Raw genomic sequence first — 13,465 nt, 5'->3', positions numbered from 1 at the left:
TAAAACATTTAGCCCATCTAGTAGTAATTTAGCTCATCTAGTAAAACATTTAGCCCATCTAGTACACACCAATAGTAATCTAAAACATTTAGCCCATCTAGTACACACCAATAGTAATCTAAAACATTTAGCCCATCTAGTACACACCAATAGTAATCTAAAACATTTAGCCCATCTAGTACACACCAATAGTAATCTAAAACATTTAGCCCATCTAGTACACACCAATAGTAATCTAAAACATTTCGTCCATCCAGTACACACCAATAGTAATCTAAAACATTTCGTCCATCCAGTACACACCAATAATAATCTAAAACATTTCGTCCATCCAGTACACACCAATAATAATCTAAAACATTTAGCCCATCTAGTACACACCAATAGTAATCTAAAACATTTAGCCCATCCAGTACACACCAATAGTAATCTAAAAATCTAAAAATCTAAAACATTTAGCCCATCTAGTACACAGCAACAGTAATCAAACATTTAGCCCATCTAGTACACACCAATAATAATCAAAACATTTAGCCCATCCAGTACACACCAATAATAATAATTCAGCCCATCCAGTACACACCAATAGTAATCTAAAATATTTAGCCCATCTAGTACACACCAATAATAATCTAAAACATTTAGCCCATCTAGTACATGCCAATAGTAATCTAAAACATTTATCCCATCTAGTACATGCCAATAGTAATCTAAAACATTTAGCCCATCTAGTACACACCAATAGTAATCTAAAACATTTAGCCCATCTAGTACACACCAATAGTAATCTAAAACATTTCGCCCATCTATTACACACTAACAGTAAATATTATTATACCACTAACCATTATAACTTATACCTGATAGCCACATATAGATCCTAGCTTCCAGTTACGTTCCTGACAAACTCTTCGAGCAATCGATGTGGCGGCTATCTTGCGTGGCTGAGTTACCACAATGTTACAGTGGCGTCCTTTTTCTGCACAATGGTCAAGTATATACTGAGGTACCTGTGTTGTTTTCCCACAACCTGTATTACCTTGGATAATGACAACTTGGTGGATATCTATCAGTTCGACTAACTAAAATAAAACGTGTTTGTGAACAACACAATTTATGCTTAGTGAAACTTACTGCTTTGATATGTCATATATATGTAAAGACAAATAAATACGTTTATTTAATATTAATTTTCATCCATATATTACCATCCAAGTTTTAAATATTTTATTTATAAATTATCATTTTTGTGTTTTCACACATTAGCAGCATCAACCATGGTGTGTGATTATACATTTAAATTTATACATTAACTGGACCTTAGACTTAGAAATATATTCTTTGTAGTTTGAAATTATGTTTTATGTCAAAAGTGGTAATTTTAATACCCCCCCTCAGAGAAGTTCTATGGTTTAAAACTGAAACATGAATAAACAATTATAAAGAAACATATATAATGAATAGATCTTTATAAAAATATAAATGTAACTAAGTTCAAAGATATCAATTTTAGATAATGTTCCAAAAATACATTACAAATAGATACAAACCTTGATTAAATATATGTTTAAACATGGGTAAAAATCTAGACGAAATACACATTAAACAGAGGTACAAAACCATGTAAAATACATGTTTAAACATGGGGAAAAATCTAGGTCAAAGACACATTAAGCAGGTACAAAAGCAGATCAAATACATGTTTAAATGGTAGTATAAGTTTAGGTCAAGTACACAAAACTGGTTAGATATCCACAATATTAAATAAATGCTAATAAACTACATACAAATCAGAATCAGAACCACAAAACTATGTATCTAACACAACAAATACAGATACAATATCTACAATATTTAAATAAACACTAATTAACTACATACAAATCAGAATCAGAACCAAAACCTGTGTTTCTAATACAACAAAGATGGATACAATATTAACTAACTACACATGAATTAGAACCTAAAACTGTTTCTAACATGATATATAGACAGATACATTATCTACAATCTTGGTTAACCATAAACAGAGTAAAATAATCAAAACTTAAACTAATATACATAATCCAGACACCTTTATTCAGGTTACAAACAACACACTTCACCTTGTCCCTGTATGGAGTTATAACAAGTTCTTTGTTATAATTATGACATGAAGAGTGCATGTACGTAGCATACAACCGAGAAGCTTCCTCATTATGTAGATGATTTATAGCTGCAACATCTCCAGCAATGGTGCTGAGTTCTTCTACCTGGCTCAGCTGACTTAGACTTACAGTGTTAGCTGAAGGAGTCCCATCTTCAGTTTGATATCGATGCCAACTCTGAAAGTAAAATAATGTCACTAATCAAATACAAATCTTCTGTGCAACTAGATTGTTTTCCGATTTTTGTATTTCACACTGTAACATTCATCCTGTAAATGGGATTTCATTTTCTGTAATGTTACAAATAAGAAACAGCTATCCAACCTCTTGAAATTTCTAAACTCTATCTGATCCTATACAGGTTTGTTGTTTTTACTTCTTCACTTAATTTCTAGTTACAAACAATATATCAACTGGATTAATATGTTTATAGTTTCAGTTTTAAAAACCACTGTATTCTGTATTATATAAATATATATAAAAAACATTATATACCACAGGGTAAAGTAGAAACCTACAGATATAAACTGAAGCTTCTCACATTTCATCATGGGGTAAAGTAAAAACCTACAGATATAAACTGAAGCTTCTCACATTTCATCATGGGTTAAAGTAAAAACCTACAGATATAAACTGAAGCTTCCCACATTTCATCATGGGGTAAAGTAGAAACCTACTGATATAAATTAAAGCTTCTCACATTTCACCATGGGGTAAAGTAGAAACCTACTGATATAAATTAAAGCTTCTCACATTTCACCATGGGGTAAAGTAAAAACCTACTGATATAAATTAAAGCTTCTCACATTTCACCATGGGGTAAAGTAGAAACCTACTGATATAAATTTAAGCTTCTCACATTTCACCATGGGGTAAAGTAGAAACTTACTGATATAAATTAAAGCTTCTCACATTTCACCATGGGGTAACGTAAAAACCTACTGATATAAATTAAAGCTTCTCACATTTCACCATGGGGTAAAGTAGAAACTTACTGATATAAATTAAAGCTTCTCACATTTCACCATGGGGTAAAGTAGAAACCTACTGATATAAATTAAAGCTTCTCACATTTCACCATGGGGTAACGTAGAAACCTACTGATATAAACTAAAGCTTCTCACATTTCACCATGGGGTAAAGTAAAAACCTACTGATATAAATTAAAGCTTCTCACATTTCACCATGGGGTAAAGTAGAAACCTACTGATATAAATTAAAGCTTCTCACATTTCACCATGGGGTAAAGTAGAAACCCACTGATATAAATTAAAGCTTCTCACATTTCACCATGGTATAGTGTAAGACCTATGAATGTGAAGTTTGAAAGAACTTCACTCTGTAGCATAGCACATGGAAATGTAACATGTTGATAATACAATTATCAATATATTTGTTGTGACTTGATGCACATGCATCCAAAACCACCTTAGCCAGTGTCTCTGAGGCATGTGCATGTCAACAGAAACACTGAGATAAATGTGTTTTATTGGATCCAGCATGTGTTACAAGTCAGGTCTGTTGTAATGACACCCATGTTCGGTTAGTTGTGTTATACATATGTATATATTGTGAGGATGACTTTTATATGGATTAAAAAACATTCTATGAGAGGAAAACTTAAAACACACTTAAGAGTATTTTGAAGGGGGAATATGTAAAGGCAAATTTATAGTGAAAATTATTCAATAAAACATACATTTTCTATAAAACCAAGTTTTACAAAGGATTCTTCCTCGGTTAATAGCTACTAAAGTCAAACTCATTATTTTATAATTTTCTTTGCTATTAATGTACAGAAACTTTCACTAACAGAAATGACATTTTCATGACTATAATCTATCCTTCTTGCTCATTCAAAAAACACCTCCAAACCATAACATACACAGGTGAGATGTACATTATGCAGCACAAGGAAAACAATACTAGTAACGCCGTATCACTGTACAGATTTTTGTTCAATAAACAGTAATTATGAATATATCTGATATAATAACTTTAATGTACACACCTGTGATAGCATTCTGTCTTCTTCCTCTTGAAATTTCTTAACGTAATCAGTTCCTTTACCTTCAGATCTAAGACAAGTGAAACCCATCACCATCATTTACCAATACATCCACTTTTTCTAAATTTTTAAACACATACCACATATCAGGTTAAACCTTTCATTTTTCACTCTTCAACCTGATAGAGACTTTACAAAATTTATTAATTGGGTAAATGACAACGAACACAAAACAAATCTTTCTGAAACAAACAGTTAGGTACATGATTAGAAACATAAAAACAAAACTTTCTGAAACAAACAGTTAGGTACATGATTAGAAACATAAAAACAAAACTTTCTGAAACAAACAGTTAGGTACATGATTAGAAACATAAAAACAAAACTTTCTGAAACAAACAGTTAGGTACATGATTAGAAACATAAAAACAAAACTTTCTGAAACACAATAAGTTAGATACATGATTAAAAACATAAAAACAAAACTTTCTGCAACAAACAGTTAGGTACATGATTAGAAACATAAAAACAAAACTTTCTGCAACAAACAGTTAGGTACATGATTAAAAACATAAAACAAAACTTTCTGCAACAAACAGTTAGGTACATGATTAAAAACAAAACTTTCTGCAACAAACAGTTAGGTACATGATTAAAAACAAAAACAAAACTTTCTGCAACAAACAGTTAGGTACATGATTAAAAACAAAAACAAAACTTTCTGAAACAAACAGTTAGGTACATGATTAAAAACAAAAACAAAACTTTCTGAAACAAACAGGTAGGTACATGATTAGAAACATAAAACAAAACTTTCTGAAACAAACAGTTAGGTACACGATTAGAAACATAAAAACAAAACTTTCTGAAACAAACAGTTAGGTACATGATTAGAAACATAAAAACAAAACTTTCTGAAACAAACAGTTAAGTACATGATTAGAAACATAAAAACAAAACTTTCTGAAACAAACAGTTAGGTACATGATTAGAAACATAAAAACAAAACTTTCTGAAACAAACAGTTAAGTACATGATTAGAAACATAAAAACAAAACTTTCTGAAACAAACAGTTAGGTACATGATTAGAAACGTAAAAACAAAACTTTCTGAAACAAACAGTTAAGTACATGATTAGAAACATAAAAACAAAACTTTCTGAAACAAACAGTTAGGTACATGATTAGAAACATAAAAACAAAACTTTCTGAAACAAACAGTTAAGTACATGATTAGAAACATAAAAACAAAACTTTCTGAAACACAATAAGTTAGATAAATGACTGTAAAAACAAAAACAAAACTTTCTGAAACACTATCCAGGGCTCACACTGTCACTCTCCATTTTTGCCAATGGCTATTATTTTTGTTTTTTGGTGAAGAAAAATTGTAATTGGCGAATATACGGGCGAAACACTGTTTGTTTACAAAATGCTAGACTGGTTCACTACATTAACGCTTTTTTAATACAAGTATGCGGTAAGCAGATAAAAATCAATAACCTGTCTGCATTCATGCAAGGTCATGGTCAGTATAGACAAAAGTGTGAAAAATTGTTCAATCAACAGCGACCTAACGGCTTGACACGAATAACTCATTTATATGTGGTTGATTAGCGGTGCTATAATTAAAGGACGACCACGAAGATTGTGATGGCTTTCACACGTGTAATTACATTATCTAATGGCGTAAGTTTAGTTTGGTGATGTTTGAGTGATGATATATATTTTATTAAGCAGGGCTCTCACTAGAGAGACTTGGGAGAAGTGGTCTCCCAAAACAGACCAAACCTCACCCTTCGTAAGCTCAAGGAAAAGTAATCTTATACAGATTATATTGTAGAAGAAAAGAATGATATTGACTGTAAACTTTTCCATAATTTTGTAAATTAGAGCAAAACATCTCCCTGGTTTGCAAGTCTAGAGAGACCCCTGTTTAGCAGCATGTAATAACAGTTACTTTTAATTTAGTGACTCGTCTTCTCATGTCATTATTGTAATGATTTGTGTGTGAAAAACATTGAACTTTGTAACTGTGAAACTGTTGTTTTATAGTAAATTTCATAAATAATAAATTCATTGAAATAAAATGTATGGTAAGAACTTAGTTGTGATTTATTCTTTGACTGTCTTATCGTATGTGACTGGCTGGAGGGTTGGAGAGGGGATTTATTCTTTGACTGTCTTATCGTATGCGACTGGCTGGAGGGTTGGAGAGGGATCAAACCTACCTGGCTAAAACTGGCTACCATAAAAATCATTTGGTTAATAGCCTGGCTACAGAAAAATTTAGTCCAGGGTAAGCCCTGCAATCAGTAATGTAAATGAGTGAAAACACATAAAACAAGACTTTTTGAAACACAATAAGTTAGATAAATGACTGTAAACACAAAAACAAAACTTTCTGAAACACAATCAGTAAGGTAAATGAGTGAAAACACATAAAACAAGACTTTCTGAAACACAACATGCTAGATAAATGACTGGAAACACATAAAAGAAGATTTTTTGAAACACAGTCCGTTAGGTTGGTTGGTTTGATATTTTATGGTACAAAACAGCTAGGCCTATCTGTACCAAACATCTGGTAAAAAGTTAAAATTAAATTTAGTAAAATTCATAAAAGGAAATTAAGGTAAAACAAAACAAAGTTAAAAAACATAAATATCATAAAACCAAAGTTTACATCTAGTCTTCAACATTAAAGAGAAAAACTATAGTAATATAAGTTGTAAAGGACTTTCTGTAGCATAATTGTAATAATCATAACTTGCCAGGAAGACTAACATGTAAGTTCGAAAACCACCATCAGTCACCAGAAATTGGCCTTTCCAGTCCTGGTTCCAAGTTATTTGATGTTACAGAAATTTTCTTAAAAGAGAATCACATTGAAAAGGTCAAATGTATAAATGAAAAAACTTAAATAGCATTAAAAAGATTGATGGCCTTTTTAAACCTAAAAACATTTCTAAGGTGGACAATGTTACCGTCACCAATAACGTTGTCTAATATAGTGGACAAACCTTGGGACAGAACATGTTTAAAATGTTGCCATCGTTGAGAGTCATAACAATGACAAGACGATAAAATGTGGCTTATTGTAACCTGAGTGTTACACAGACAGCACATTGGTTCATCAGTCCCAGATAAAAGAAAATGAGTTACAAAACTGTGACCAATGCATCGTCTAGTTAGAAGAACTTCCTCTTCCAACCTCATGGAAGCAAGACGGCCAAAGTCCAAAGGGTTTTACTTGGAAAAGCTTGCTTTCACGTTGCTCACTCAAGTCGACTGCCAACTGGCACAGAGCCAAGCCTTGAATACAGGACCATAGTCCACGATAGAACAGCACAGCAGTGATAGTGCCAGAGCAGATAGATTTAGCTGCGGTGTTATCGAGCTCATTCTCGTGAATACTAATGTGGCCTAGAATCTGGAAAACAGATAGAAGTAGATGTCAAAAGAAATGGGCAAGTTGGTTTTGAATATCAGCAAGAACAGCATGTGAACTAGCATGAAGCAATTCCAGGGCCAGTAGAGAACTAAGCGAGTCAGTATAAATAGTGCAGTTTGAATACTGCTTAGCTTCTGTGTGATCCAGAGCAAGAGAAATGGTGTACAGTTCAGTAGTGAACACATAAGCTGTAATGGGGATCCTGCACACAACCACCAAACCACAACAAACCATGGCAAAGCCCACACAGTCACCTGATTTTGAACCATCTGTATAAATAGGAATGGAAGGATAGCTCAAAAGATGTTCAGAGAATAACAGACAGTATTTCCAATCAGGAGTGTCTACTTTTCTCAGCTGACTTAAAGATAGGTCACATTCAGGTACTAAGAAGTCATGGTGGGATGGGCTGACCAGTGGATAGAGCAGTGTTATCCAAGGACAAACCCAATTCATCCAACTGCATCTGGATACAAAGGCCAAAAGAAGCAATGGCAGATCATCTGTTTCAAAGAAGTATGGCCCACCAAGGAAGAAAAACACAACTCCAGGTGAAATGCTTTGGTAAGGAACTAAGTTTCGAAGCATATAGTAAAGACAGCTGCAAATGGTGGAGGTGCAAAGAAGGTTCATGAGACTGTGTATAAGCTCTGAACTGGGGAGGTGCAGAAAGCCCCAGAAGAGAGCCAAAGTCCTTGATGATGAATGGAGTACAGCATCTTTAGGGCAGAGGTCCTGGCAGAGCCATAAACCAGTGATCCATTGTCGAGTTTCAATCAAACAAGAGCACAATATATCTTTAGCATAGAACATTGATCCACTCCCCAAATGGTGGAAGAGAGGACACAAAGGATAATCAGTGCTCTTGTACATTTAACCCAAAACTGCTTGATGTGTGGTATAAAGGTCAGCTTACAGTCAAAGATAAGCCCTAAGAACTTTGTCTCAGGGACCACAGGCAGCACAACTTCATCAATACAGAGTTCAGGATCAGGGTGAAGGCCCCGTTGGTGGCAAAAGCATATGCAAACGGTTTTAGAGAGTGAGATATTAAAGCCATTTGCTATGGTCCACTTCAGTAAATGATTGAGGGCAGTCTGTAGCTGCCGGTCAATATACCTCATATTCGATGACTGACATGAGATGTGAAAGTAGTTGATATAGAACCCATTTGCAACAGAAAGAGGGAGTTGTTCAGTGATGGCATTAATCTTTATACTGAAAAGTGTGACCCTCAAAACACAGCCCTTAGGGACTCAAGTTCCTGCAGAAAAGAATGGGAAAGTGTCGAACCCGCACAAACTTGGAATCTCCTGTCCATTAACAAATACTTAATAAAAGTGGGCAAATGGCCATATAACATATATGTGTAGATCTCACAAAATGCCATATCTCCATGTTGTATCATAAGTTTTCTCAATGTCAAAGAATATTGACACAAAATGTTGTCATTTGAGAAAGGCATTTCTGATTGATGTTTCAAGTCGAACCAGGTGGTTCATGGTGGAGAGCTTTTGTCGGAATCCACACTGGGTGGGCAAGAGGAGGTTCTTTGATTCAAGAAACCAAAAAAGACAAGCATTAACCATCCTCTCTAATGTCTTACAAAGACAGCTTGTCAAAGCAAATAGATAGTAGTTTGAAGGAATCTTGGAATCCTTCCCAGGCTTAGAGAAAGGTAGGACAATAGCCTGGCACTAGGCACCAGGAAAAACATTCTCCTGCCAGATCCTCTTAAAAACAATCAGAAGAATAGCAAAAGAGGCAGGAATAGATGGTGCAGCATTTCATAGTGTACATCATCAGGTTCAACCAATGTACTGCCAGACCGATGAAGGGGCAGTTTGAGTTCCATCAGTGTTTAGGGACAATTACAGTCATAGAGACAATCAGCTCAAAAGGAAAGAGGTGATCACTCTGCCCGAGTCTTGATGGCTAAGAATGTGGAGGAAGAAGCAGAAGTGCTAGATACCCAGCAAAAGCTTTCACCTAGAGTATTGGAGATGCCATGGGTATCAGCTACTTCCTGGCCATCAGAGAGCAAGATCAGGAGGGGGACAGAATTATATTTCCCACTGACCTTTCAATTCTTGTCCCTTTTGACTTTGGAACTTGTGGTAGAAAATATACTGGCTGTTAACTCAATCCAAGATTACTTTTGGCTTTGATATCTTACCCACCAAGCATGTGCACATGTCCAGCATGTCCCGCTGGAAAGGGATGTGGTGCGAGAGTATGGGATACTTATGAAAAGTATCCCAGACTCGTTTTTGAGCCTTCCTTGCAATGTGGCAGGCAGTATTCCACCACAGACATGGATATCGTTTTAGGAATACATTGAGCAGTTGCTTGTATAATACAGTCAGTTACTGCTGCCACACAGTCGTCTATTGATGACTTACAGATGATGGCATGATTAAGTTCTGCAAGAGCAGTGAAAGAGGGTCTCTTTGCTTAATCCAGCTTCCACCAGAGCATCCGGGTCAGGTGGCATCAACCACAGCCTGTCACTCTCAAAATTATAGGAAAATTATCACTGCCTCGTGGATTATTGTCAACCCTCCATGAAAATGGGAGAATAATAAAGGGGAGCAAACTGAGAGATCAATAGCAATAAACGACTGACTAGGTTCATGAAAATAAGTAGAAAAACCAGTATTGAACCTGGAACTAAAGGAAGTGGATCTTGGGACTTGCTGGAATGTATGTAAGGAACAGAGATGGGTGTTGAAGTACATTCATCAACTTTTTTATCCATGGAGGTCAAAACACTTTTCATTTGGTTTGAGAATGATTCTTTTGGAGGCACAGAGAGATCCAACTGGAATGAAGTACAGCAGCACACATCTGAGATGAAGTGGTGGACAGCAACTTTCGAGCCTTGGGATAATTAATGTTATGAATTGTTTTCAAATGCTGCACCCTTTTTCATCCCACCATTTAGAGCAAGAACGAAAGTAGGATGGGTGAGAGCCATTGCAATTGATGCAATGGGGTCCGTTCACACTCACAGGCATAATGGTCCTTGCCTCCCAAACAAGCACACATCAAGGAACCACGACATGATATCTTTGAGTGACTGAATCGCCGACACTGGAAACATCTGAGAGGGTTTGGAATGTATGGCCGTACCCTGAAATTAAGATAACCTGCCTTGATGGTGGTAGGTGGATGTGGTAATGTAAATGTCAGAATGAGTACATTGGTCGGCATTGTAATTCCATCTTTGTAAATGGAGAAATGCTTCACTGCGGAAGCTCCTTAAGCGGTGAAAGATGCAAGAATCTCCGACTTGGGAATGTTCTTCAACTCCCTCTCAACAGTAACTCCTCGTGATGAATTCAATAGGTATATCCCCAATTGCCTTTGAATGCAAGAGGAGTTCACTGTGTTGAGATGTGGATGTTTCCACCAATACATCACCAGATTGAAGCTTCTTTACTTACTTCAGAGAGCCAGCAAGTCCCTCTAGTCCCTCCTGAATGAAAAAGGGAGACATTTGCCCTAAAGGTTTGTCTGAAAGAGAATGTACTATAAGAAAATGTGGTACAATAGGTGTTACAGATGTTGGAGACTGCTGCTCAGAATCTTCGAGATGTGATCGTTTACCTATGGACTGTTTTTTCACTATATTATTTAAGTTTTTATTTGGAGGATCCAAAATAAAAAAAGAATGTTTTGGTGCCCATTAACCCGACCCATCATAGAGCCATATAAAGGGATGCACTACAATGCTAAACAAGGACACTGCAACAATGCCAGGGTTTTGTGAGCACTATACCCAAACACCAGCATCAGATACAATGTCCACAACACCTGTTGAGAACATCCAACACTGGTACTTGGTTGACACTAGCCCGAGTGGACCAGCTGACTGACCCAAGGGGGGCCAACCCAAGACCACCCGTCTACAGGAATTCAAGGCCAAAGTGGTTTGTTAAGGTTCGGCTCCTCAACCACAAGGATCTTCTCCTTCTCTTCACAGGTCACCATGCATGGGAAACACATGGGTGAACGTTTAGATCCCAGAAGAGGTAAACTGAAAGAACAGAACCTTCCCTGGGAGGTCCCCTCACCACAATCAGTGAGGTAAATGACTACAAACACACAAAGCTAGACTCTATGAAACACAATCAGTGAGGTAAATGAGTGGAAACACACAAAGCAAGACTTTCTGAAACACAATCAGTTAGGCAAGTAACCGAAAACACACAAAGCAAGACTTTCTGAAACACAATCAGTTAGGCAAGTAACCAAAAACACACAAAGCAAGACTTTCTGAAACACAATCAGTTAGGCAAGTAACCGAAAACACACAAAACTTCCTGAAACACAATCAGTTAGGCAAGTAACCGAAAACACACAAAACTTCCTGAAACACAATCAGTTAGGCAAGTAACCGAAAACACACAAAACTTCCTGAAACACAATCAGTTAGGCAAGTAACCGAAAAAAACACACAAAACTTCCTGAAACACAATCAGTTAGGTAAATGAGTAGAAACACATAAAACAAGACTTTCTGAAACACAATCAGTTAGGTAAATGAGTGGAAACACAAAGCAAGACTTTCTGAAACACAATCAGTTTAGTAAATGAGTGGAAACACAAAGCAAGACTTTCTGAAACACAATCAGTTTAGTAAATGAGTGGAAACACAAAGCAAGACTTTCTGAAACACAATCAGTTTAGTAAATGAGTGGAAATGCAAAGCAAGACTTTCTGAAACACAATCAGTTAGGTAAATGAGTGGAAACACAAAGCAAGACTTTCTGAAACACAATCAGTTAGGTAAATGAGTAGAAACACAAAGCAAGACTTTCTGAAACACAATCAGTTAGGTAAATGAGTAGAAACACAAAGCAAGACTTTCTGAAACACAATCAGTTAGGTAAATGAGTGGAAACACAAAGTAAGACTTTCTGAAATGCAATCAGTTTAGTAAGTGAGTGGAAACACAAAGCAAGACTTTCTGAAATGCAATCAGTTAGGTAAATGAGTGGAAACACAAAGCAAGACTTTCTGAAACACAATCAGTTTAGTAAATGAGTGGAAACACAAAGCAAGACTTTCTGAAACACAATCAGTTTAGTAAATGAGTGGAAACGCAAAGCAAGACTTTCTGAAACACAATCAGTTAGGTAAATGAGTGGAAACGCAAAGCAAGACTTTCTGAAACACAATCAGTTTAGTAAATGAGTGGAAACACAAAGCAAGTCTTTCTGAAACACAATCAGTTAGGTAAATGAGTAGAAACACAAAGCAAGACTTTCTAAAACACAATCAGTTAGGTAAATGAGTGGAAACACAAAGTAAGACTTTCTGAAATGCAATCAGTTAGGTAAATGAGTGGAAACACAATGCAAGACTTTCTGAAATGCAATCAGTTAGGTAAATGAGTGGAAACACAAAGCAAGACTTTCTGAAACACAATCAGTTTAGTAAATGAGTAGAAACACAAAGCAAGACTTTCTGAAACACAATCAGTTCGGTAAATGAGTGGAAACACAAAGCAAGACTTTCTGAAACACAATCAGTTAGGTAAAGGAGTGGAAACGCAAAGCAAGACTTTCTGAAACACAATCAGTTTAGTAAATGAGTGGAAATGCAAAGCAAGTCTTTCTGAAACACAATCAGTTAGGTAAATGAGTAGAAACACAAAGCAAGACTTTCTAAAACACAATCAGTTAGGTAAATGAGTGGAAACACAAAGTAAGACTTTCTGAAATGCAATCAGTTAGGTAAATGAGTGGAAACACAATGCAAGACTTTCTGAAATGCAATCAGTTAGGTAAATGAGTGGAAACACAAAGCAAGACTTTCTGAAACACAATCAGTTTAGTAAATGAGTAGAAAC

At 35.7% G+C, this 13,465-nt stretch overlaps 1 protein-coding gene across 1 annotated transcript in view; it reads right to left on the bottom strand.

Moving 5' to 3' along the window:
* Nucleotides 1-13,465, bottom strand: part of LOC143227557 (ATP-dependent RNA helicase TDRD9-like) — a 104,644-nt gene that overhangs the window by 80,516 nt on the left and 10,663 nt on the right. The window contains exons 3-5 of the mRNA XM_076458989.1: nucleotides 4,159-4,225; nucleotides 2,106-2,324; nucleotides 861-1,082 (exon numbers count right to left, since the gene is read on the bottom strand). Coding sequence (XP_076315104.1) covers nucleotides 861-1,082; nucleotides 2,106-2,324; nucleotides 4,159-4,225 — 508 coding nt within the window. The remainder of the gene's footprint in view (nucleotides 1-860; nucleotides 1,083-2,105; nucleotides 2,325-4,158; nucleotides 4,226-13,465) is intronic.

Source organism: Tachypleus tridentatus, chromosome 9, assembly GCF_004210375.1.
Source record: "Tachypleus tridentatus isolate NWPU-2018 chromosome 9, ASM421037v1, whole genome shotgun sequence".
Lineage (NCBI taxonomy): Eukaryota > Metazoa > Arthropoda > Merostomata > Xiphosura > Limulidae > Tachypleus > Tachypleus tridentatus.
Note: the sequence above shows the minus strand (reverse complement) of the source record. Positions and strands in the feature narration are given on the sequence as shown.